Here is a 24768-nt window from a genome sequence, read left to right as displayed (position 1 = left end):
TTGGCTTTACTTTGGGCTCATAGGATGAAGTTAATTACGATTGTAGGTTCCTAAGGAAAATCCCATGTTTGGGCATTCATTCATCAGGCATTTGTTGAGTCCTTATTATGTGGCAGGAAAAATGTTGAGTTCTGGGGATAGAGGTAGCTACAGCTATAAATAAATAAGACACTGTTTTTGCTGTCAAGAAGCTTTTGTAAGAGAGACAGATGAATAACAGAAAGTGACTGATAAGTTCACTCAGAGCTGTGTGAATAGAGTTCAATGAAAGTTCTCAGCTGCCTAAAGATCAGAGAAGATTTGCCTATGGAGGAAGACTTAGCCTATGATGACTTGCATCTTAGAGGTGGTCTGGGTGGGAAGGAATGCTCCTGGCAGAGGAATCATGTTGGAGGCACAATGGTGTGAACTGAACAAGTATCTTGATGTGATTGAGCACAGGGTATTATGAGGTAGGAGGAGATAAATTTGAAAGGGCGGTAGAGCAATATCAGGAATGGTCATATGAGCCATTTATACTGCTGGTGATGGGAAGCCCCAAAGGGCTTTGAGCATGACCTCATGATCGGAATTGCATCTTAGAAAAATCATTGATTTTAGAATGAATTGGTGGGGAACAAATTAAAAAGGGACAAGACTGAAGACAGAGGGACCAGTTAATGGCCTAATGTAGTAGTCCAGGTAAGAGATGATGGTAGGAGGGGATGGATTCCAGAGACATTTAAAAAGCAAAATTTATGGAACTTGGAAGATGGATTCGACAAATAGAGTGAGGGGAAAAGCTTTAAGAACAATTACAGTACACAATAGACTATTAGATTATAGTTGGTTACCTCTGCTGATTGAGATTGGTGTGTTGGGAGAGGAATTTTGATTTTTGTTTTATTCATCTTTGTATTGCTTTTGTTTGTTTGTTCTACAAGGAGCATGCATTACTAAGGGGGGATGTTTAATGCCAGAAAACCAATCACTGTTTGACCATGACTAGGTACAGCCTCAGAATTTTCAAATGATTCTTTTTCTTCTTATTAGTCTAACTGTATAGGTCAGAGAAATCATTTAAATAAAGGTCAGAGGAAAATTAATTCCTTTTAAAATATTAGTAGATAATTTTTTAGCATAGTTTTGTTTTACAGAAAAATGATGGAAAATAGAGTTCTCACATTCCCCCTTTTCTCCTGCACACAGTTTCCTCTATTATTTATATTTTATATTAATGTGGTATATTTGTTACAATTGATGATCCAGTATTAATACATTATTATTAACTCAGGTTTACACTGGTGTTCACTTTTCGTGTTGTATATTCTGTGGGTTTTGAAAAATGTATAATGACATGTATTCACCATTTCTGTATCATACAGAGTAATTGCACTGCCCTAAAAATCCCCTGTGTTCAACCTATTCGTCCTTCTCTCCCTCACTCTGAAACCCTTGGCAACCACTGATCTTTTTACAGTCTCCATAGGTTTTTCTGTATTTCTTATAGTTGGAATCATATAGTACGTAGCCTTTTCAGATTGGATTCTTTCAATTAGCAATATGCATTTAAGGTTCCTCCATGTCTTTTGGGGGCTGGGTAGTGCATTTCTTTTTAGTGTTGATCTCTTGGTTGCTTCCAAGTTTTGGCAATTATGAATAAAGCTGCTGTAAATGTCCATGTGCAGGTTTTTGTGTGGACATAAGCTTTCAACTCATTTGAGTAAATACCAGGGAGCACTATTGTTGGATTGTATGGAAAGAGTATGTTTAATTTTGTTAGAAACTGTGGAACCATCTTCCAGAGTGACAGTCTTACACTTTGCATTCCTACCAGCAATGAATGAGAGTTCCTGTTGCTCCCCGTCCTTGTCAGCATTTGGTATTGTCAGTGTTTTGGATTTTGGCTATTCTAATAGGTGTGTAGTGGTATCTCATTGTTACTTTAATTTACAATTCCCTAATGAGATGTGAGGTTGAGCATCTTTTCATATGCTTATATGCCATCTGTATAATATCAATACTTTGGTAAGGTGTCAGTTCAGACCTTTCCCTGTTTTAAAATTGGCTTGTTTTATTGTCGAATTTTAAGAGTTCTTTGTATATTTTGGATACTAGTTCTTTATCAGATACGTGCTTTGCGAAGATTGGAGCTTGTCTTTTCATTCTCTTGTCTCTCACAGAGCAGTTCTTAATTTTAATGAAGCCCAACTTACCAGTTTTTTCTTTCATGGATCTTTCTTTTGGTGTTGTATCTAAAAGGTCGTTGCCAAACCCAAGGTCACCTAGATTTCTCCTGTTATCTTCTAGAAGTTTTAGAGTTTTATGTTTTACATTTAGGTCTATGATCTATTTGTGGAAGGTGTAAGATCTGCATCTAGATTCATTTTTTTGCATGTGGATGTCCAGTTGTTCCAGCACCATTTGTTGAAAAGATTATCCTTTCTAATTGAATTACCTTTGCTTCTGGTTTTTGTTTGTTTGTTTGTTTTTGGTTTTTTTTTTTTTTTTTTTTTGCGGTACGCGGGCCTCTCACTGTTGTGGCCTCTCCCATTGTGGAGCACAGGCTCCGGATGCGCAGGCCCAGCGGCCATGGCTCACGGGCCCAGCTGCTCCGCAGCGTGCAGGATCCTCCCGGACCGGGGCACGAACCCGCGCCCCCTGCATCGGCAGGCGGACTCCCAACCACTGCACCACCAGGGAAGCCCTGTTTTTGGTTTTTTTAAAACATTTTAAAAAATTATTTATTTATTTATGTTTGGCTGCATTGTGTCTTCGTTGCTGTGTGTTGGCTTTCTTTAGTTGGCTATTGGGGGCTACTCTTTGTTGTGGTGCGTGGGCTTCTCAGTGCAGTGGCTTCTCTTCTTGCGGAGCATGGGCTCTAGGCACGTGGGCTCAGTAGTTGTAGCTCACAGGCTTTAGAGCACAGGCCAGTAGTTGTGGCACACGGGCTTAGTTGCTCTGCGGCACGTGGGATCTTCCTGGACTAGGGATCTAACCTATGTCCGCTGCATTGGCAGGCAGATTCTTACCCATTGTGCCACCAGGGAAGTCCCTTTTTTTTTTTTTGAGTGGGGGAAAAAGACGGATATTTCTGGCTTCCATGACTGGCTACATGGTAGTGCCATTGAAATTGGGAATACAGGAGGAACAGTTTTGGAAGGGGAAAATAGTGAATTCAATTTTAGACCTGCTGATTTGCAAGTATCTATAGATATTCAGGTGTTATCAAAGAAGGAAAATCCTTTCCTAGATTTTAGGTCTATAAGAAAGTGAAAGATCATTTAGTTCATTGCTATATGTGTACATAAAGGGAAACTAAGTCACATCTTTTCTAAGCTAAATGCAAAATCAGTGCTAAAGTTCAGCCTGATCTCTATTCAGGGTTCTTCCTGCTGCAGAGGGTGGGCTGTGCTGGAACCACAAGGAGCCCTTCTGAGAGGTTGTGCTGGTGCCCTTGACATCCAAGTTTAACCACAGCTTATTCAGCTCTGCTACCTTCCAAACATAGTTCCTGGCCTTTCCCTGTCTGTATAATGGTCTTTTATCATATCAAACACTGTTTGGGGCTTAGGAGATAATGACCTTTTGGCAGTTTTTGAGTAGAGAAAGTAATTTGTTCATTTAACCTTCTTACAGCCTAGAAGGCAGGGTCAAGGAGACAATGCACAATGCCTTTTGGGATCATCTGGAAGAGCAATTATTAGCTACTCCTCCAGACTTCAGCTGTGCTCTTGAACTCCTAAAAGAAATTAAAGAGGTGAGTGACAAACCTTTCATTTGTAGATGTAAAGTTCCTAGACAGCCCCCGCTCACTGGAATGTCAGTGGCTAGCAAATCCTAACTGAACATGGTCCATGAATCAGTCAGAGTCTAATCAATAGACAGAAATCACACAGTAATTTCAACAAAGAAGTTTTAATGTGAAAATTATTATAACAGGGAATTGGAGAAATGAAGTCTTTGGGCTAGTTAGAAGCAAAGAAAACTCTACTGGAAGATCAGACATAAGGAGAATCCTTTCTCATCCCCAGGGGATGGGGAAAACCCAAGGACCCAGTTACTCATTTGAGGGCATGTCTGTGCCAGGGGAGGTCGCTGGCCTGTGTGTGCTGCTGGCCACCGTGTACTGCAGGAGCTGGTTGCCAGAGCAGTTGCCTGTGCTGCAGGAGCCTGGCCCTGGAGAAGCAGCCACTTTCTCTGCAGAGTCCAGCACTAGAGAAGCCTCTCAGCTGTAGGAGCCAGCCACCTGCAGAGCCATATGTACTATAGGAGCCTGCCATGTGAGCATTCCAGAACCAGGAAGAAAAGCTCTTGCCTTTTGCAATATCTTTCTAGTATGTGGTGGATACACCCTAAGGTGACCCCCAGTGATCCATGCCCTTGTATAATCCTCTCTCCTTGAGTGTGGATGAGATCTATAACTTGCTTTTAATCAATAGAATATGGCAAAAGTGATGGGATGTTACTCCCAGGATTACATTTCATTATGTGAGACTTTATCTTAGCAGGCTGGAGAGAGAGTCTTTCCAGCTGGCCTTGAAAAAGCGAACAGGTAGGGACTTCCCTGGAGGCGCAGTGGTTAAGAATCTGCCTGCCAAGCAGGGGACACAAATTTGAGCCCTGGTCTGGGAAGATCCCACATGCCGCGGAGCAACTAAGCCCGTGTGCCACAACTGCTGAGCCTGCACTCTAGAGCCTGCAAGCCACACTACTGCAGCCTGCACGCCTAGAGCCTGTGCTCCGCAACAAGAGAAGCCACTGCAATGAGAAGCCTGCGCACCGCAATGAAGAGTAGCCCCCTCTCGCCACAACTAGAGAAAGCCCGCATGCAGCAATGAAGACCCAACACAGCCAAAAATAAATAAATACATAAATAAAATTTTAAAAAATTGTTTAAAAAAAAAAGAAAAAGCAAACAGGTATGTTGTGAACTGCATATGGAGAGGGCCACATGGCAAGGAAATGCAGGTGGCCTCTAGGACCTGAGGGCAGCATCCAACAAACAGCCAGTAAGAAGCTGGGGCCTTCAAGTATACAGCTGTAAGGAAGTGAATTCTGTCAACAATTTGAATGAGCTTGGAAACATTCTTCCCCAGTCAGGTTTCCAAAGGAGAACGCAGCCCAGCCAACACCTTGATTGCAACCTTGTGAGATCCTGAACAGAGGATCTAGTTAAACTTTCTGGACTCTTGACTCACAGAAGCTGTGAGATGTCAAATGTATATACTGTTTTAAGTCTCAAAGTTTATGGTTAATTTGCTTATGATAACAGAAAACCAATTAATAACCATCTCACATGCACCCCAATGTTCATAGCAGCACTATTTACAGTAGCCAAGACATGAAAGCAACCTAAATGTCCATGGGCAGATGAATGGATAAAGAAGATGGGGTCCATATACACAGTAGAATATTGCTCAGCCATAAAAAAGAATGAAATAATGCCATTTGTGGCAACATGCATGGACCTAGAAATTATCATACTAATTATCATACTGTCATACTAATGATCATACTAAGTGAAGTAAGTCAGACAGAGAAAGACAAATATCAGGTGATCTAATTTATATGTGTAATCTAAAGTATGATACAAATGAACTTACTTGCCAAACAGACTCACAGAGAAAATGAACTTATGATTACCAAAGGGGAAAGGGTGACAGCAGGGATAAATTAGGAGTTGGGGATTAGCAGATATAAACTATTGTGTGTAAAATAGATAAACAACAGGTCCTACTGTATAGCACAGAGAACTGTATTCAATATCCTGTAATAAACCATAATGAAGAAGAATATGAAAAACAATTTCATTACATATATCTATATAGATATAATCTGAATCACTTTGCTGTATACCAGAAACTAACACAACACTGTAAATCAACTATACCCCCCCCCCCAAAAAAAAAACAGTGCCATCTACAGATGAAGCTTAAAATTGTGCCATCTGGTAAAGGAAAACTATTTAAAGGACTTACTCCATTTTCTCAGAGAAGAAAAGGATGGATTTGGAGAGGATTTGAGAGGCAGTAAATTGATAAATGTTGCATTCCACTCCTTTGGCTACTCAGCTTCCATATGTACCCTTCTACACACACTCAAATTCCTAAAAACAATTCTATTTTTACCTAATAAGACATAGCTATCCAGGAAATTCCCTGGCCGTCTAGTAGTTAGGACTCCGTGCTATCACTGCCATGGGCCCAGGTTCAGTTCCTGGTCAGGGAACTAAGATCCCACAAGCCATGCAGCACGGCCGAAAAAAGAAAAAGAAAAGACAAAAGACATAGCTATATGTCTTACAAGTTCTTATCCTTTTCCCCAAATGAGGAAACTCACATTCCCAACAGTTATAACCGTTGCTGTCTATGATATACCTCATATTCGGTCATAGTCTCACTGAATATTCTATTACCTATAGGCTAAACTGTAAAATTTAACTTCCAACAACCTGTCTATAAAATAATAATGGAGGTTCCTTAAAAAACTAAAAATAGAGCTATCATATGATTCTGCAATCCCACTCCTGGGCATATATCCAGAGAAAACCATAATTCAAAAGATACGTGCACCCCAAATGTTCACTGCAGCACTATTTACAATAGCCAGGACATGGAAGCAACCTTAATGTCCATAGACAGATGAATGGATAAAGAAGATATGGTTCACATATACAATGGAATATTACTCAGCCATAAATAAAGTGAAATAATGCCATTTGCAGCAACGTATACACACTACTACAGATAATCATCAAGGACCTACTGTATAGCACAGAGAACTCTACTCAATTATTCTGTAATAACCTAAATGGGAAAAGAATCTGAAAAAGATATATGTATAACTGAATCACTTTGCTGTACACCTGAAACTAACAAAACTTGTAAATCAACTATACTCCAATATAAAATAAAAATTAAAAAAACTAATAATGGGAAGGAGAGAGAAGAAGATGGTTAGCATATACAAATAAAGCCATGCTTATAACAAGCAAAGAGAAAATGTATGGTTTTTGTTTCTGTAGTTGGTATCTATGGCTTCATTTTACTAGTCATTCCATATTTCTCTTGTCCTTAGCTGCTGGGGTTCTTTATCTGCTGGAGTGACCCAAACCTTCATTGCCAAAGAGTCTGAGTCCTTGGGCATTTTGCTTTTGTTGTTTGTATGTTGTGGTTTTCCCTTGATCTATATTCTTGGGTATGGAAGTATCAAGAGGTACCTTAGAATCTTCTGGGTTCCAGACACAGTCCTTCTTGTTCCCATTGTGTAGCAGCAACCCAGTTTCTCCTTAGTACTCAGGATCAATTACTCTAGTCCATAGAGGAACTCCTTTTTTACTCTAGTCCATAGAGGAACTCCTTTTTTACCTTGTTGGTTCAGTGGTATAGGGAGCCCAAAATGACCAGGGGGCTAGTCTCATCTTCTTATTCGTTGGAACCAATGTAAGCATTCCTCCCAAATCAGCAGAGCCCAAAGTTGGCAGGAGGGGAAATAAAAATTCTGCAGGTAGGTTATTAGATATAATGGTGAGAGGACCCAGTCCTACTTCCACCCCTTGATTCCTGGGACCATGTATTCTGGCTTTAGGGAATAGCACTGCATAATGGTTTTGATTCAGAGTATATATTGCATCTTATAAGACAGAGCCTCTTCCTTTCAGGATATTATCTCTCAACTAATGCTGTAACTGAGTCTTCAATAAGCCATTCCACTTTTCAGTTAAGACCAGTCAACTCTCCATGCGGGGTATGTGGGTATGAACCCGTTGCTGTACTTTCTTGGCTGTAAAATGAGTTCCTTGATTAGATGCAGTGCTGTGGGGCATACCAGGACCCAGGACAGAGGATAAGGCATTCTGTGAAATTTTGTGAGTATATGGATGTTGGTGCTAACAGAAGTAGTGCAGACAGGGAAGACAGCTCCATATTCAGAATGTGTCTATTCCATTGAGGGTGAATCTCCGCCCCCTCCACGAAGGAAGAGATCCAAAGAAATCATCTGCTACCAGGTGGCTGGCTGATCCTCCCTGGGGAATGGTGCCACATTACCAACTTAGTTGTTTGTGCTTTTTAGGATTTTTTTTTATTATGGTAAACAAAATTTTTACCGTTTTAATAATAATGTTAAGTGTTACAATTCAGTGGCATTAAGTACATTCACAGTGTTGTGCAGTCATCACCACTGTCCATTTCCAGAACGTTTCATCTTCCCAAACAGAAACTCTAACCATTAAACAGTAACTCTTCAGACCCCCTTTTCCCCCAGTGCCTGGTAACCTCTATATTACCTTCTGTCTCTAGGAATTTGACTAGATTCCTCATATAAGTGGAATCATACAACATTTGTCCTTTTACATATGGCAAATTTTACTTAGCATGTTTTCAAGGTTCATCCACATTGCAGTGTGGATCAGAACTTCATCCCTTTTTATGGCTGAAAATATTCCATTGTATGGATATACCACGTTTTGTTTATCCATTCATTTTTTGTTTTGTTTTGTTTTGTTTTTGGCCATGTCACGTCTTAGTTGCAGTGTGCAGCATCTTCAGTTGTAGCATGTGGGATTTTTTTTTTCACATCTTTATTGGAGTATAATTGCTTTACAATGGTGTGTTAGTTTCTGCTGTATAACAAAGTGAATCAGCTATATGTATACATATATCCCCATATCCCCTCCCTATTGAGCCTCCCTCCCACCCTCCCTATCCCACCCCACTAGGTGGTCACAAAGCACCAAGCTGATCTCCCTGTGCTATGCAGCTGCTTCCCACTAGCTATCTATTTTTACATTTGGTAGTGTATATATGTCAGTGCTACTCTCTCACTTAATCCCAGCTTCCCCCCCATGCCCTCAAATCCATTCTCTATGTCTGCGTCTTTATTCCTGCCCTGCCACTAGGTTCATCAGTGCTGCTTTTTAAAAATTCCATATGTATGTGTTAGCATACGGTATTTGTTTTTCTCTTTCTGACTTATTTCACTCTGTATGACAGATTCTAGGTCCATCCATCTCGCTACAAATAACTCAGTTTCGTTCCTTTCTATGGTTGAGTAATATTCCATTGTATATATGTGCCACATCTTCTTTATCCATTCATCTGTTGATGGACATTTAGGTTGCTTCCATGTCCTGGCTGAGCTGCAGTGTACATTGTGGTGCATGTATCTTTTTGAATTATGGTTTTCTCAGTGTATGTGCCCAGTAGTGGGATTGCTGGGTCATATGGTAGTTCTATTTTTAGTTTTTTTTGTTTTGTTTTGTTTTTGCGGTACGTGGGCCTCTCACTGTTATGTTCTCTCCCGTTGCAGAGCACAGGCTCCGGACACGCAGGCTTAGCGGCCATGGCTCACGGGCCCAGCTGCTCCGTGGCATGTGGGATCTTCCCGGACCGGGTCACGAACCCGTGTCCCCTGCATTGGCAGGCGGACTCTCAACCACTGCACCACCAGGGAAGCCCTATTTTTAGTTTTACAAGGAACCTCCATACTGTTCTCCATAGTGGCTGTATCAAGTTACATTCCCACCAACAGTGCAGGAGGGTTCCCTTTTCTCCACACCCTCTCCAGCATTTATTGTGTCTAGATTTTTTTTTGGATCCACTTTCCTTTTATTTATTTTTTATACAGCAGGTTCTTATTAGTTATCTATTTTATACGTATTAGTGTATATATGTCAATCCCAATCGCCCAATTCATCACACCACCACCGCCCCCCGCCTCTTTCCCCCCTTGGTGTCCATATGTTTGTTCTCTATATCTGTGTCTCTATTTCTGCCCTGCAAACCAGTTCATCTGTACCGTTTTTCTAGTTTCCACATATATGCATTAATATACAATATTTGTTTTTCTCTTTCTGACTTACTTCACTCTGTATGACAGTCTCTAGATCCATCCATGTCTTTACAAAGGACCCAATTTCTTCCTTTTTATGGCTGAGTAATATTCCATTATATATATGTACCACATCTTCTTTATCCATTCGTCTGTCGGTGGGCATTTAGGTTGCTTCCATGACCTGGCTATTGTAAATAGTGCTGCAATGAGCATTGGGGTGCATGTGTCTTTTTGAATTATGGTTTTCTCAGGGTATATGCCCAGTAGCAGGATTGCTGGGTCATATGGTAGTTCTATTTTTAGTTTTTCAAGGAACCTCCATACTGTTCTCTACAGTGGCTCTATGAATTTACATTCCCACCAACAGGGCAGGAGGGTTCCCTTTTCTCCACACTCTCTCCAGCATTTATTGTTTGTAGATTTTTCGATGATGGCCGTTCTGACCGTGTGAGGTGATACCTCATTGTAGTTTTGATTTGCATTTCTCTAATGATTAGTGATTTTGAGCATTTTTTCATGCATTTGATGGCAATCTGTATGTCTTTGGAGAAATGTCTATTTAGGTCTTCTGCCCATTTTTGGATTGGGTTGTTTGTTTTTGTGGTATTGAGCTGCTTGTATATTTTGGAGATTAATCCTTTATCAGTTGCTTCGTTTGCAAATATTTTCTCCCATTCTGAGGGGTGTCTTTTCGTCTTGTTTATGGTTTCCTTTGCTGTGCAAAAGCTTTTAAGTTTCATTAGGTCCCATTTGTTTATTTTTGTTTTTATTTCCATTTCTCCAGGAGGTGGGTCAAAAAGGATCTTGCTGTGATTTATGTCATAGAGTGTTCTGCCTATGCTTTCCTCTAAGAGTTTTATAGTGTCTGGCCTTACATTTAGGTCTTTAATCCATTTTGAGTTTATTTTTGTGTTTGGTGTTAGAGTGTGCTCTAATTTCATTCTTTTACATGTATCTATCAATTTTTCCCAGCACCACTTACTGAGGAGGCTGTTTTTTCTCCATTGTATATTCTTGCCTCCTTTGTCAAAGATGAGGTGATCATATGTGCATGGGTTTATCTCTGGACTTTCTATTCTCTTCAGGATCTTTTTTTTAATTGTGGCATGTGGACTCTTAGTTGCAGCATGTGGGATCTAGTTTCCTGACCAGGGATTGAACCCGGGCCCCCTGCATTGGGAGCACGCAGTCTTAGCCACTGGACCACCAGGGACGTCCCCATTCATCTGTTGATGGACATTTGTGTTCTCACATTTTTGCTATTGGGAGTAGTGCTGCTATGAACATTTGTGTACAAGTCTTTGTTTGAACATCTCTTTTCCAGTCTTTGGAATATATACCCTGGAGTGGAATTGCTGAGTCATGTGATAATTCTATATTTAATTTATTGAGAAATCACTAAACTGTTTTCCACAGTGACTTACCATTTTACATTCCCACCAGAAATGTATGAGTATTCCAATTTCTCCACATTTTCACTTATTTTTCAACATTTATTTTCCATTTTAAAAAAAATTATAGATCTTCCCATGGCACAGCCTGTATGAAGTGGAATCTTAATGTGGTTTTGATTTGCATTTCCCTAGTGGCTAATGATGTTGAGCATCTTCATGTGCTTGATGCCCTCTTCTGCATCATCTTTGGAGAAATATTTACTCAAGTCCTTTGCCCATTTTAAAATTGAGTTGTCTTTTTGTTGTTGAGTTGTAAGAGTTCCTTAAACATTCTGGATAGCTGACCCTTGTCTGATAAATGATTTGCAGATGTTGTCTTCCATTCTGTGGGTAGTTTTTTCACTTTCTTGATAGTGTACCTTGATGCACAAAAGTTTTAATTTTATTGAAGCCTCATTTATCTAGTCTATGGTTGCTTCTGCTTTTGGTGTCATATCGTATGAAATCCAAGATTATGAAGATTTATTCCTATTTTCTTCTGAGAATTTCAGTATTTTAGCTTTTATGTTTAGGTCTTCCACCCATTTTGAGTTAATTTTTTATTTGGTGTAGGTAAGGTTCAATTTCATTCTTTTGCATGTGGATATCCAGTTTCCCCAGTACCATTTGTTGAAAAGACTGTCCTTTCCCCGTTGAATGGTCTTGGAGTTGTTCTCAAAAATCATTTGACCATATGTCCAGGTTTTATTTCTGGGCTCTCTATTCTAATCTGGTCTGTATGTCTGTCCTTGTACCTGGATATGCTTGGTCTCTTATGGGCCATTTTCATCTGATGATAGATTGCGGTGGTGCATGTCCAGTCTTGTGGCTAGGTAGGTCAGACAACACCGAGTTCCTGGTGGGAATCTCAGGCCACATGGTCACCCAGTGTCCTGTGGTGTGGTGTTTACTTTCTGCCAAGGGTCAGGCACAAGCCAGAAACTGTTTCTCAAAAGGCAAATAGTTATCTGCAGAAGAGGGCATAGATTTGCTCCCAAATCCTAGAAGTCTGTGCTGTGATGTTCCTGTTGGTGTTTGCCAGGGCTCTGTACAGCATCCTTACTTGCCATGGACACTTCAAGTATCATTGAGTCTGCTGGATCAGGCCTAAATGGTAGAGTGACTTGTATAGCAGCCTGAACTTGCTGCAGAGCCTAGTCTTACTTGGTTCCACTTGAAATTGGCAACCTTGTGAGTGACTCTAAATGCGTGTCACAGTAGCAATCTCAAATGTGGTGTATGTTGCCTACCACATCCACAAAGTCCTACAAGTGTTGTGCCTTTTTTCATGATGGGTGGTTTGAGGTACAGAACTTACTTTTCATCTTGGAGTGGAAAGCTTGACAAGCTCAGACCACTGAAACTCTAGCAACTGCAGTGAGGTCACCAGCTGCCCAATTCTTGTAGGGATTATCTGCCATCCTCTAGTTTGCATGCTTTTCTAGGGCATCTAAGGTACTTGCTACTTTCTGCTCATCAAATCCAACGGACATGTGGCCATTTGAGTTCAAACCTCACTCATGGTACAGATTTTGCATCAGTCAGGGTCCAATCAGGCAACAGAAACCACATAGCAATTCGAACAAAGAGAAGCCACTGTGCTGCAGGAGCTTGCTGGCAGGAGCACACCAGAGCCAGGAAGGAAGACGTCTTCCTCTTGCATTGTCTCTTTAGCACCCTGTACTGGCAGAACTTAACATTGTGCCAGCCAGCAAAGGAAAAATATTTAAAGGGCCCAGCACCATTTTCTCAGAGTAGGCACTGATGGGTAGATTTGGAACTGAGAGGCTCCAAGTGGATAACTGGCATAGTTTGTCATTTAAATGGATAGTATGGAGCAACTTTTATTTGTTTAAGATGAAGCTAAACAGTTGGGATTTTGCTGTGACAGCACAGTGTTCCATTAAATTAAACAACCCTATCCCTCACCACCACCAATGTCTAGATGTTACAGAGCCACAGAGATGAATAAGAGAGTCTCTGTCCACAGGGAACTTATATTTTTGGGTTAATAGTCTATTTCAAGGGACTTTTTTAAAATTTTACACTTCAAGTTTTTTTTTTGAATTTATTTTTTATATAGCATGTTCTTATTAGTCATCCATTTTACACACATCAGTGTATACGTGTCAATCCCAATCTTCCAATTCATCACACCACCCCCACCCCCACCACCACCACCACTTTCCCCCCTTGGTGTCCATACGTTTGTTCTCTACATCTGCGTCTCAGTGTCTGCCCTGCAAACCAGTTCATCGGTACCATTTTTCTAGGTTCCACATATATGAGCTAACACATGATATTTGTTTTTCTCCTTCTGACTTACTTCACTCTGTATGACAGTCTCTAGATCCATCCACGTCTCTGCAAATGACCCAGTTCCCTTCCTTTTTATGGCTGAGTACTCTATTCCATTGTATATATCTACCACATCTTCTTTATCTATTCATCTGTCGATGGGCATTTAGGGCTCCCATGACCTGGCTATTGTAAATAGAGCTGCAATGAATATTGGGGTGCATGTGTCTCTTTGAATTATGGTTTTCTCAGGGTATATGAGTAGTGGGATTGCTGGGTCATATGGTAATTCTATTTTTAGTTTTTTAAGGAACCTCCATACTGTTCTCCATCATGGCTGTATCAATTTACATTCCCACCAACAGTGCAACAGGGTTCCTTTCTCTCCACACCCTCTCCAGCATTTGTTGTTTGTAGATTTTCTGATGATGCCCATTCTAACTGGTGTGAGGTGATACCTCATTGTAGTTTTGATTTTCATTTCTCTAATAATTAGTGATGTTGAGCAGCTTTTCATGTGCTTCTTGGCCATCTGTATGTCTTCTTTGGAGAAATGTCTATTTAGGTCTTCTGCCCATTTTTGGATTGGGTTGTTTGTTTTTATAATATTGAGCTGCATGAGCTGTTTATATATTTTAGAGATTAATCCTTTGTCTGTTGATTCATTTGCAAATATTTTCTCCCATTCTGAGGGGTGTCTTTTCATCTTGTTTATAGTTGCCTTTGCTTTGCAAAAGCTTTTAAGTTTCATTAGGTCCCATTTGTTTATTTTTGCTTTTATTTCCATTACTCTAGGAGGTGGATCAAAAAAGATCTTTCTGTGATTTATGTCAAAGAGTGTCCTTCCTATGTTTTCCTCTAAGAGCTTTATAGTGTCCAGTCTTACATTTAGGTCTCTAATCCATTTTGAGTTTATTTTTGTGTATGGTTTTAGGGAGTGTTCTAATTTCATTCTTTTACATGTAGCTGTCAAGTTTTCCCAGCACCACTTATTGAAGAGACTGTCTTTTCTCCATTGTATATCCTTGCCTCCTTTGTCACAGATTAGTTGACCATAGGTGCGTGGGTTTACCTCTGGGCTTTCCGTCCTGTTCCATTGACCTATATTTCTGTTTTTGTGCCAGTACCATATTGTCTTGATTACTGTAGCTTTGTAGTATAGTCTGAAGTCAGGGAGTCTGATTCCTCCAGCTCCATTTTTTTCCCTCAAGACTGCTTTGGCTATTCGGGGTCTTTTGTGTCTCCTTACAAATTTTAAGATTGTTTTGTTCTAGTTCTGTAAAACGTGCCATTGGTAATTTGATAGGGATTGCATTGAATCTGTAGATTGCTTTGTGTAGTATAGTCATTTTCACAATATTGATTCTTCCAATCCAGGAACATGGTATATCTCTCCATCTGTTTGTATCATCTTTAATTTCTTTCATCAGTGTCTTATAGTTTTCTGCATCCAGGTCTTTTGTCTCCCTAGGTAGGTTTATTCCTAGGTATTTTATTCTTTTTGTTGCAGTGGTAAATAGGAGTGTTTCCTTAATTTCTTTTTCAGATTTTTCATCATTAGTGTATAGGAATGCAGGATATTACTGTGCATTGATTTTGTATCCTGCTACTTTACCAAATTCATTGATTAGCTCTAGTAGTTTTCTGGTGGCATCTTTAGGATTCTCTATATATAGTATCATGTCATCTGCAAACAGTGACAGTTTTACTTGCTCTTTTCCAATTTGTATTTCTTTTTCTTCTCTGATTGCCGTGGCTAGGACTTCCAAAACTATGTTGAATAATAGTGGTGAGAGTGGACATCCTTGTCTTGTTCCTGATCTTGGAGGAAGTGCTTTCAGTTTTTCACCATTGAGAATGATGTTTGCTGTGGGTTTGTCGTATATGGCCTTTATTATGTTGAGGTAGGTTCCTTCTATGCCCACTTTCTGGAGAGTTTTTATCATAAATGGGTGTTGAATTTTGTCAAAAGCTTTTTCTGCATCTATTCAGATGATCATATGTTTTTTCTTCTTCGATTTGTTAATATGGTGTATCACATTGATTGATTTGCATATATTGAAGAATCCTTGCATCCCTGTGATAAATCCCACTTGATCATGGTGTATGATCCTTTTAATGTGTTGTTGGAGTCTGTTTGCTAGTATTTTGTTGAGGATTTTTGCATCTATATTCATCAGTGATATTGGTTTGTAATTTTCTTTTTTTGTTGTATCTCTGTCTGGTTTTGGTATCAGGGTGATGGTGGCCTCATAGAATGAGTTTGGGAGTGTTCCTTCCTCTGCAAGTTTTTGGAAGAGTTTGAGAAGGATAGGTGTTAGCTCTTCTCTAAATGTTTGATAGAATTCACCTGTGAAGCCATCTGGTCCTGGACTTTTGTTTGTTGGAAAATTTTTAATCCCAGTTTCAATTTCGTTACTTGTGATCGGTCTGTTCGTATTTTCTATTTCTTCCTGGTTCAGTCTTGGAAGCTTATACCTTTCTAAGAGTTTGTCCATTTCTTCCATGTTGTCCATTTTATTGGCATAGAGTTGCTTGTAATAGTCTCTTAGGATGCTTTGTATTTCTGCAGTGTCTGTTGTAACTTCTCCCTTTTCATTTCTAATTTTATTTGAGTCCTCCTCCTCTTTTTCTTGATGAGTCTGGCTAACGGTTTATCAATTTTATTTATCTTCTCAAAGAACCAGCTTTTAGTTTTATTGATCTTTGCTATTGTTTTCTTTGTTTCTATTTCAGTTATTTCTGCTCTGATCTTTATGATTTCTTTCCTTCTGCTAACTTTGGGTTTTGTTTGTTCTTCTTTCTCTAGTTCCTTTAGGTGTAAAGTTAGATTGTTTATTTGAGATTTTTCTTGTTACTTGAGGTAGGCTTGTATTGATATAAACTTTCCTCTTAGAACTGCTTTTGCTGCATCCTATAGGTTTTGGATTGTCGTGTTTTCATTGTCATTTGTCTCTAGGTATTTTTTGATTTCCTCTTTGATTTCTTCAGTGATCTTGTGGTTATTTAGTAATGTATTGTTTAGCCTCCATGTGTTTGTGTTTTTTACATTTTTTTCCCTGTAATTGGTTTCTAATCTCATAGCATTGTGGTCGGAAAAGATGCTTGATATGATTTCAATTTTCTTAAATTTACTGAGGTTTGATGTGACCCAAGATGTGATCTATCCTGGTGAATGTTCTATGGGCACTTGAGAAGAAAGTGTAATCTGCTGTTTTTGGATGGAATTCCTATAAATATCAATTAAATCTATCTGGTCTATTGTGTCATTTAAAGCTTGTGTTTTCTTATTAATTGTCTGTTTGAATGATCTGTCCACTGGTGTAAGTGAGGTGTTAGAAGGCCCCCACTATTATTGTGTTACTGTTGATTTCCTCTTTTATAGCTGCTAGCAGTTGCCTTATTTATTGAGGTGCTCCTATGTTGGGTGCATATATATTTATAATTGTTATATCCTCTTGGATTGATGCCTTGATCATTATGTAGTGTCCTTCCTTGTCTCTTGTAACATTCTTTATTTTAAAGTCTATTTTATCTGCTATCAGTATTGCTACTCCAGCTTTCTTTTGATTTCCATTTGCATGGAATATCCTTTTCCATCCCCTCACTTTCAGTCAGTATGTGTCCCTAGGTCTGAAGTGGGTCTCTTGTAGATGGCATATGTATGGGTCTTGTTTTTGTATCCATTCAGCGAGCCTGTGTCTTTTGGTTGGAGCATTTAGTCCATTCGCATTTAAGGTAATTATCGATATGTATGTTCCTATTACCATTTTCTTAATTGTTTTGGGTTTGTTTTTGTAGGTCCTTTTCTTCTCTTGTGTTTCCCACTTAGAGAAGTTTCTTTAGCATTTGTTGCAGAGCTGGTTTGGTGGTGCTGAATTCTCTGAGCTTTTGCTTGTCTGTAAAGCTTCTGATTTCTCCATCAAATCTGAATGAGATCCTTGCTGGGAAGGGTAATCTTGGTTGTAGGTTCTTCCCTTTCATCACTTTAAATATGTCATGCCAGTCCCTTCTGGCTTGTAGAGTTTCTGCTGAGAAATCAGCTGTTAACCTTATGGGAGTTCTCTTATATGTTATTTGTCGTTTTTCCCTTGCTACTTTCAATAATTTTTCTTTGTGTTTAATTTTTGCCAGTTTGATTACTAAGTGTCTTGGCGTGTTTCTCCTTGGATTTATCCTGTATGGGACTCTCTGCGCTTCCTGGACTTGGGTGGCTATTTCCTTTCCCATGTTAGGGAAGTTTTCGACTATAATCTCTTTAAATATTTTCTCTGCTCCTTTCTCTCTCTCTTCTCCTTCTGGGACCCCTATAATGTGAATGTTGTTGCGTTTAATGTTGTCCCAGTGGTTTCTTAGGCTGTCTTCATTTCTTTTCATTCTTTTTTCTTTATTCTGTTCTGCAGCAGTGAATTCCACCATTCTGTGTTCCAGGTCAGTTATCCGTTCTTCTGCCTCAGTTATTCTGCTATTGATTCCTTCTAGTGTAGTTTTCATTTCAGTTATTGTATTGTTCATCTCTGTTTGTTTGTTCTTTAATTCTTCTAGGTCTTTGCTAAACATTTCTTTTCATCTTCTCGATCTTTGCCTCCATTCTTTTTTGGAAGTCCTGGATCATCTTCACTATCAATATTCTGAATTCTTTTTCTGGAAGGTTGCGTATCTCCACTTCATTTAGTTGTTTTTCTGGGGTTTTATCTTGTTCCTTCATTTGGTATATAGCCCTCTGCCTTTTCATCTTGTCTATCTTTCTGTGAATGTGGTTTTTGTTCCACAGGCTGCAGGATTGTAGTTCTTCTTGCTTCTGCTGTCTGCCCTCTGGTGGATGAGGCTGTCTAAGAGGCTTGTGCAAGTTTCCCGATGGGAGGGACTGGTGGTGGGTAGAGCTGGCTGTTGTTCTGGTGGGCACAGCTCAGTAAAACTTTAATCTACTTGTCTGCTGATGGGTGGGGCTGGGTTCCCTCCCTGTTGGTTGCTTGACCTGAGGCGACCCAACACAGTAGCCTACCCAGGCTCTTTGGTGGGGCTAATGGCGGACTCTGGGAGGGCTCACGCCAAGGAGTACTTCCCAGAACTTCTGCTGCCAGTGTCCTTGTCCTCTCGGTGAGACACAGCCACCCCCCGCCTCTGCAGGAGAACCTCCAACACTAGCAGGTAGGTCTGGTTCAGTCTCCTATGGGGTCACTGCTCCTTCCCCTGGGTCCCGATGCACACACTACTTTGTGTGTGTGCTCCAAAAGTGGAGTCTCTGTTTCCCCCAGTCCTGTCGAAGTCCTTCAGTCAAATCCCGCTAGCCTTCAAAGTCTGATTCTCTAGGAATTCCTCCTCCTGTTGCCGGACCCCCAGGTTGGGAAGCCTCACGTGGGGCTCAGAACTTTCACTCCAGTGGGTGGCCTTTTGTGGTATAAGTGTTCTCCAGTTTGTAAATCACCCACCCAGCAGTTATGGGATTTGATTTTATTGTGATTGTGCCCCTCCTACCATCTCACTGTGGTTTCTCCTTTGTCTTTGGATATGGGGTATCTTTCTTGGTGAGTTCCAGTGTCTTCTTGTCAATGATTGTTCAGCAGTTAGTTGTGATTCCAGTGCTCTCGCAAGAGGGAATGAGAGCGTGTCCTTCTACTCTGCCATCTTGAACCAATCTCTCAAGGGACTTTTAACAATTCCTTTGCCTATTTCATTCTTGCCCTTTGAAGTAAAATAATCTAACAAATGCTTCCTTTGGTAAATTAAGAGTACCTCACCACTGTGTGATGGTGTGTATTTTATATTTGTTGTACCTTGCATTTATTTTTACCATACCCCTTGACTCTATTCATCTCTTTATCTCAATCTGCATAGAAAATGATACACTGTTGCTATCAGTGATCCCCTAAACCCTCAAACTGTCATTGGCCCCTAAACAAAGATAAATAGTATCCTCTAGGAAATTTAGGGACCTAACTTTTTTTTTTTTTAATTTTTATTGGAGTATAGTTGATTTACAATGTTGTGTTAGTTTCTGCTGTACAGCAAAGTGAATCAGTTATACATACACATATATCCACTCTTTTTAAGATTATTTTCCCATATAGGTCATTACAGAGTATTGAGAAGAGCTCCCTGTGCTATACAGTGGGTCCTTATTAGCTATCTATTTTATATATACTGTTGTGTATATGGCAATCCCCATCTCCCAATTTATCCCCCCACACCACCGCTGCTTTCCCCCTGGTAACCATACGTTTGTTTTCTACAGCTGTGACGCTATTTCTGTTTTGTAAATAGGTTCATTTTTACCCTTTTTTTAGATTCCACATATTAGCGGTATCATATGATGTTTGTCTTTCTCTGTCTGACTTCACTCAGTATGACACTCTCTAGGTCCATCAGTGCAAATGATGTTATTTCGTTCTTTTTTATGGCTGAGTAATATTCTGTTGTATATATATATGTATGACATCTTCTTTATCCATTCCTCTGTCAATAGACATTTAGGTTGATTCCAGGTCCTGGCTAGTGTAAATAGTGCTACAGTTGAACATTGGGGTGCATATATCATTTTGAATTACGGTTTTCTCTGGATATACATCCAGAAGTGGGATTGCTGGATCATATGATAGCTCTATTTTTAGTTTTTAAAGGAACCTCCATACTATTCTCCATAGCTTCTTGATCCTTAAAAGACACAGGCTGGGATGTCTTTGGCTAAAGGGATTGTCCATTAGAGAAAGTTTCGGGCTCTGAACAGAAAGCAACTTCTCCTTTGACTTTCTTTCCTGGGCAGATCTTGCTGTCACTGCTATTACCACACCAGAACTGCCTAAGAAGTGAGATTGAAGAAGGCCTGCACATGAACCTCCTTAAGCAGGAAGCAGAACACAGGGCCCTGAATGTCCCTCATCTCTCTAAGTACATTCTCAACATGATGACTGTTGTGTGCACCAGTTCGAGATGAAGCAGTGCAGAAACTAGAGAGCATCACAGACCCTGTTCGGTTACTGAGGTGTGAAACTTGACCAGTTTCTTGAAACCTGCCTCAGCCCCTGGGCCGGGCACAGCTGGGCCAGACACTGGGTCACAGCCTCTGTCTTGGCTGGCTCTTCCCTACTGAAGACCTGACTAACTCCTGTTTTCTCTGGTCTATTAGCTTTTCTTTTCCGAAGATGGCCTTAGATTGATTGGCCCCCTATACACCATCCTACCATAAATCATTGGAGTATGTAATCCTTTCTTCCAAGGAATTCAAACATCCCTATCCCAGGTTTTCTTATTGCATTTCACACAATATGAGGGATAGGGATGGGAGGTTACCCCTTTTTCAGAGCTATAGAAACCATGACCCAGAAAGTTAAAAAAAAAAAAAAAAGTGAATTGTCCAAAAATAGCATCAGAAATAACATCAGCTAAAATCCCACTTCCCAGAGAGATTTGTTGGCATGCTGGTGTGTTTCCTTCCACTAACTACTCTTTTTTTAAGAGACATAGAACGACTGTTGTGGCAAGGTCTGAAGGCTTTAACATCCAGAGACTTATCTGTTCCTAGCTCTGCCACTCACTCACTTACGCACTCTGGGCCTTGGGTCCTAGGCCGCAGTGCCATCTTTTGTAAATTTAGGAGGCAGGACTAAGTTAGTTTTAAAGCCCCTCCTACCTCTAGAATATGGTGATTTAATGATATCTTGTGTAGGTTCCCCCTCACTGGATTTCCTTTCATAGTATAAATATTCTATTTCCTCCTGTGTCAGAGGAATCTTCCAGGTTCTGGGCCTGATGAAAATGGACATGGTGAACTACACTATCCAGAGCCTTCAGTCCCAACTGCGGGAACATTCCATACAGTATGAACGAGCTAAATTTCAGGAACTCCTCAACAAGCAGCCTAGTATGTATATAACTTGAGGGCAGGGGCAGGGCATATGACTCTGGGTCTGACTTTAATGATGTGAGAGAGTACTCTGCCTCTTTTTAGGAGCAGAAAGTTTCTTCCTCAGATGGGGGTGGCAGAAGGAATAGTTATCTAAGCCAGAAAGGCTTCCCCCCACCAAAGCATTTACTTATTGAGGAGGAGGAGATCTTGAATCTTCGTCCCAAGGCCTCAGGGATGTAGGAGCTGAAGATAATTATGCACTCTTCCTGTCACAGGCCTCCTCGATCACACTACCAAGTGGCTGACCCGAGCGGCGGCAGACCTCTCCACGCCGCCGCCTAGCTTCCCTGACACTCCCGACTCCTCCAGTGTGGTCTGCCCCTCTCCAAGTGAGGCAGCCAACAGCCTGGAGCCCCTCAACCGCAAAATGGTGCTGTCCCAGGGCTTCCTGAACCTCCTCTGGGACCCTGAAGATGAAGAGTTCCCTGAGGTAGGACTGTGGGGGGCCTTGCCTTGTTGTCTGGGACCGAGGACTTGCATGGGGACCCTCCTCTCCTGACCCACTCTGCCTGCTTCCCCAGACCCTGCTGATGGACAGAGCCCAGCTGCAGGAGCTGGAGGCCCAGCTGCGCCAGTTAACCATCCTGGCCTCGGTCTTGCTAGTGGCCAGCAGTTTCTCTGGCAGTGTTCTGTTTGGCTCGCCTCAGTTTGTGGATAAGCTGAAACGTATAACCAAAGCCCTGATGAAGGAGTTGAAGTCCAGGTGAGTTGCATAGATCTTTTTTAGAGTAATGATAGGTGATATGAAGGCACAGGCAGGTAATGAAGGATGCCTTATGTTCCACAACAAACCACATAAAGGCCCTTTGGAATCATTCACAAAGATTGTTGGTATCTTTCCATAAGTGGCCTTGAGGCTTGTAACAAAGAAAAATAAAACTTTCTTCCAAAAGGGTAGTATGGAGGATAGTTTACTATAAAATGATTCATTATCTTGCTTGCTACAGAAGAGTCTTTATCTAGTTGAGTGGGCTGGTCGTACGTATCTCCAGGAGTCGGCCAGTCAGTCAGCAATGTTGATTGAATATCCACTGAGTGCAGGGTGTCACACCAAAGGAAAAAGCGGAATCAGAAGGCCAGGTTTGTCATTGTAATTGGTGAGAGTAGGACAAATGACCATGGAAAATGTCTAAGAAAGTGTTAAAAATGTGCATATATAAATAAATCCCATGGGGCTAAAGAATACTGAGTGGATACGAAACCCTTGTCCAGAGTTGATTTTATAGTTTATCTTGTTTTCTAAGAAGAAGAACATGGTATCATACAGAGAAAGAAGTCAGTATCTGGAGGGTAACAGTGAAGACACTGCCCCTGCCCACTGGGCTCTGTGCTTCCAGGGCCTGGGGTGAGGGCAGAAGGGTGGCTGGGCATCTCCCTCACATGGGCCCGACTTCTGGTGTGGAGCTTCGGGGCTCAGGGCCACCCCTGGGTACCAGCTTACTCTCCTTCACGGTCTAGGCCTGAGGAGGAGGCTATGCTGACTGTGAGTGAACAGGTGTCTCAGGTAATCCATCAGAGCCTCCAGAACATGGGCCTTGCTGCTCTGAGCAGCGACAGCACAGCATCGCTGATAGGAGAGCTCCAGAACATCACCAGGAAGGAGAACTGTGTCCACAGTGTCACTGGTGAGCGTGCCTGTGGGGTGGTGGGAATGCTGAGGGGAGAGCCAGTCCCCCCCCCCCGGAAGGTGCTTACTGAACCATTTAACAGTAAAGGGCATGAGAATTGGGCAAGTCACTGTGTAGGCTTTAGTTGTTGCATAATGCTGGGTTGAAAATATATCCCTTTTAGTTTAAAGACTGACTCTATGGTTGAAGGAAGATTTGTACCAGGAATTCATGGCTTCTAGGTGTGGCATACTGTCCAGCCAATCTGGTTAAGTCATCCTTGGCCTTCTGGGTCATTTTTTGGCTGCAGTCTAAGACATGTGACACCCACTCCCTGCCGACAAGAAGTTGATGCCGAACTAGACTGGAGGACGTGTTCCCAAAGCAGGGATTTCCCCCGTCCCATGTTGGAATGGTGGCCGTGAACTTGACCTTGCTCTTAACCTCAGCCATCTGAAGGGTCAGTCAAAGGTCCTCCTGTTATGTCAAATACCAGGATTTAACTGATGAATACTTAAGGAATCTTTTGAATAGAAATGTGCTAGCCCACTAGTTTTGGATCTTTGCTTTGTCCTTGGGAGTTAGATAGCAGCCCCCTTCCCAAACAAAACAAATTTCCTTATGTCTAGGTGAGTGGGTAGGTCAGTGAATATCTCAGTTAACTTTGAACTTGGGTGAGTAGAGTGCAGGGGGCAGTGTTTCTCCCTGCACGTTGTTTGCTCTTTCCCTTCTCACTGTCTATTCCTGCTCACAGATCAGCGGATCCACTTGTTCCTCAAATGCTGTTTGGTTGTTGGTGTGCAGCAGTCTCTGCTAGACGTCCCTGGAGGCCTTACCCTCATTGAGGCAGAGCGGGCAGAACTGGGCCAAAAGTTCGTCAACTTAACACACCACAATCAGCAGGTGTTTGGCCCCTACTACACGGAGATCTTAAAAACCCTCATCCCCCCAGCCCAGGCACTGGAGACAGAAGAGGGGTCTCTCTGATGGCACTGGCTCCAAGCCCTGGTACCTTGGACCCAGGAGAGAAGCCCATCATTCTCTTGGGGTGACATCACCAGTGACCAGCAGAGCAGCAAGCCCTCTCCCTGTCTGCAGCCAGTACACTACACTGCAGTGACCAAGCATGTAAACACTGGCTGGCCCAAACTCATTCACTAATAAACTTCTGAACTGCAAGCAAACCCCACGCTTCCTGTGCGGCAGCCGTGGCCAGGCCCTGTGTCCTTGGCCCCCCACTAGTGAGCAGCCGGCAGGCCCTGGTTTTTCCTCCAGGTGCTGCCTTCATCACGCAAAGCTGAGAAGCCAAGACACGCAGGTACTATAACATTATATAACATTTTCTCTGAGGGTAAAACATTTCTCTGAGGGCTCTGAGAATTCTGTGGAATTATCCAAAATGTGAGTATATTTCTGGAAGTCAGAAATTTGTTTTGTCTAATTCAGTTCTCAGGATTGGGTGTGATTGAAAAAAGTTATTAGAAACCTCATTTCCAGGACCAAATTCCCCTGAAGGTTTCAAATGATGCCACAAGAGGTCAGGAAGAGTGGGAGCCTCAGCTTTCTCTTCTGTTGCACGGGTTCTGAAGCAGGGCGCTAGCTGGGGCCAGATGACAGTGGATGTTGGCTCATAGCGGGCGTCCTACTGAGGACAGGTCCGAGTTCCTGTGCTCGCTCTCTCTCAGGTGTCCAGAGTTCAGTCTTGGCC

At 41.4% G+C, this 24768-nt stretch overlaps 1 protein-coding gene across 1 annotated transcript in view; it reads left to right on the top strand.

Annotated features, from left to right (window-relative positions):
* The window catches only part of TCP11 (t-complex 11), a gene marked incomplete at both ends in the record, with an annotated part of 28840 nt that extends 4793 nt beyond the window's left edge, over window positions 1-24047 (top strand). Inside the window, 8 exon segments of the mRNA XM_079713361.1 lie at window positions 3619-3739; window positions 20311-20456; window positions 20458-20529; window positions 21272-21408; window positions 21669-21883; window positions 21975-22156; window positions 22912-23078; window positions 23815-24047. Of these exon segments, the coding sequence (XP_079569487.1) occupies window positions 3619-3739; window positions 20311-20456; window positions 20458-20529; window positions 21272-21408; window positions 21669-21883; window positions 21975-22156; window positions 22912-23078; window positions 23815-24047 (1273 nt within the window).
* Window positions 24048-24768: the final 721 nt, after the last annotated feature.

Source organism: Hyperoodon ampullatus (assembly GCF_949752795.1).
Source record: "Hyperoodon ampullatus genome assembly, chromosome: 10".
In the NCBI taxonomy this organism is placed as follows: domain Eukaryota; kingdom Metazoa; phylum Chordata; class Mammalia; order Artiodactyla; family Ziphiidae; genus Hyperoodon; species Hyperoodon ampullatus.
This window is presented reverse-complemented; position numbering and strand designations above follow the sequence as displayed.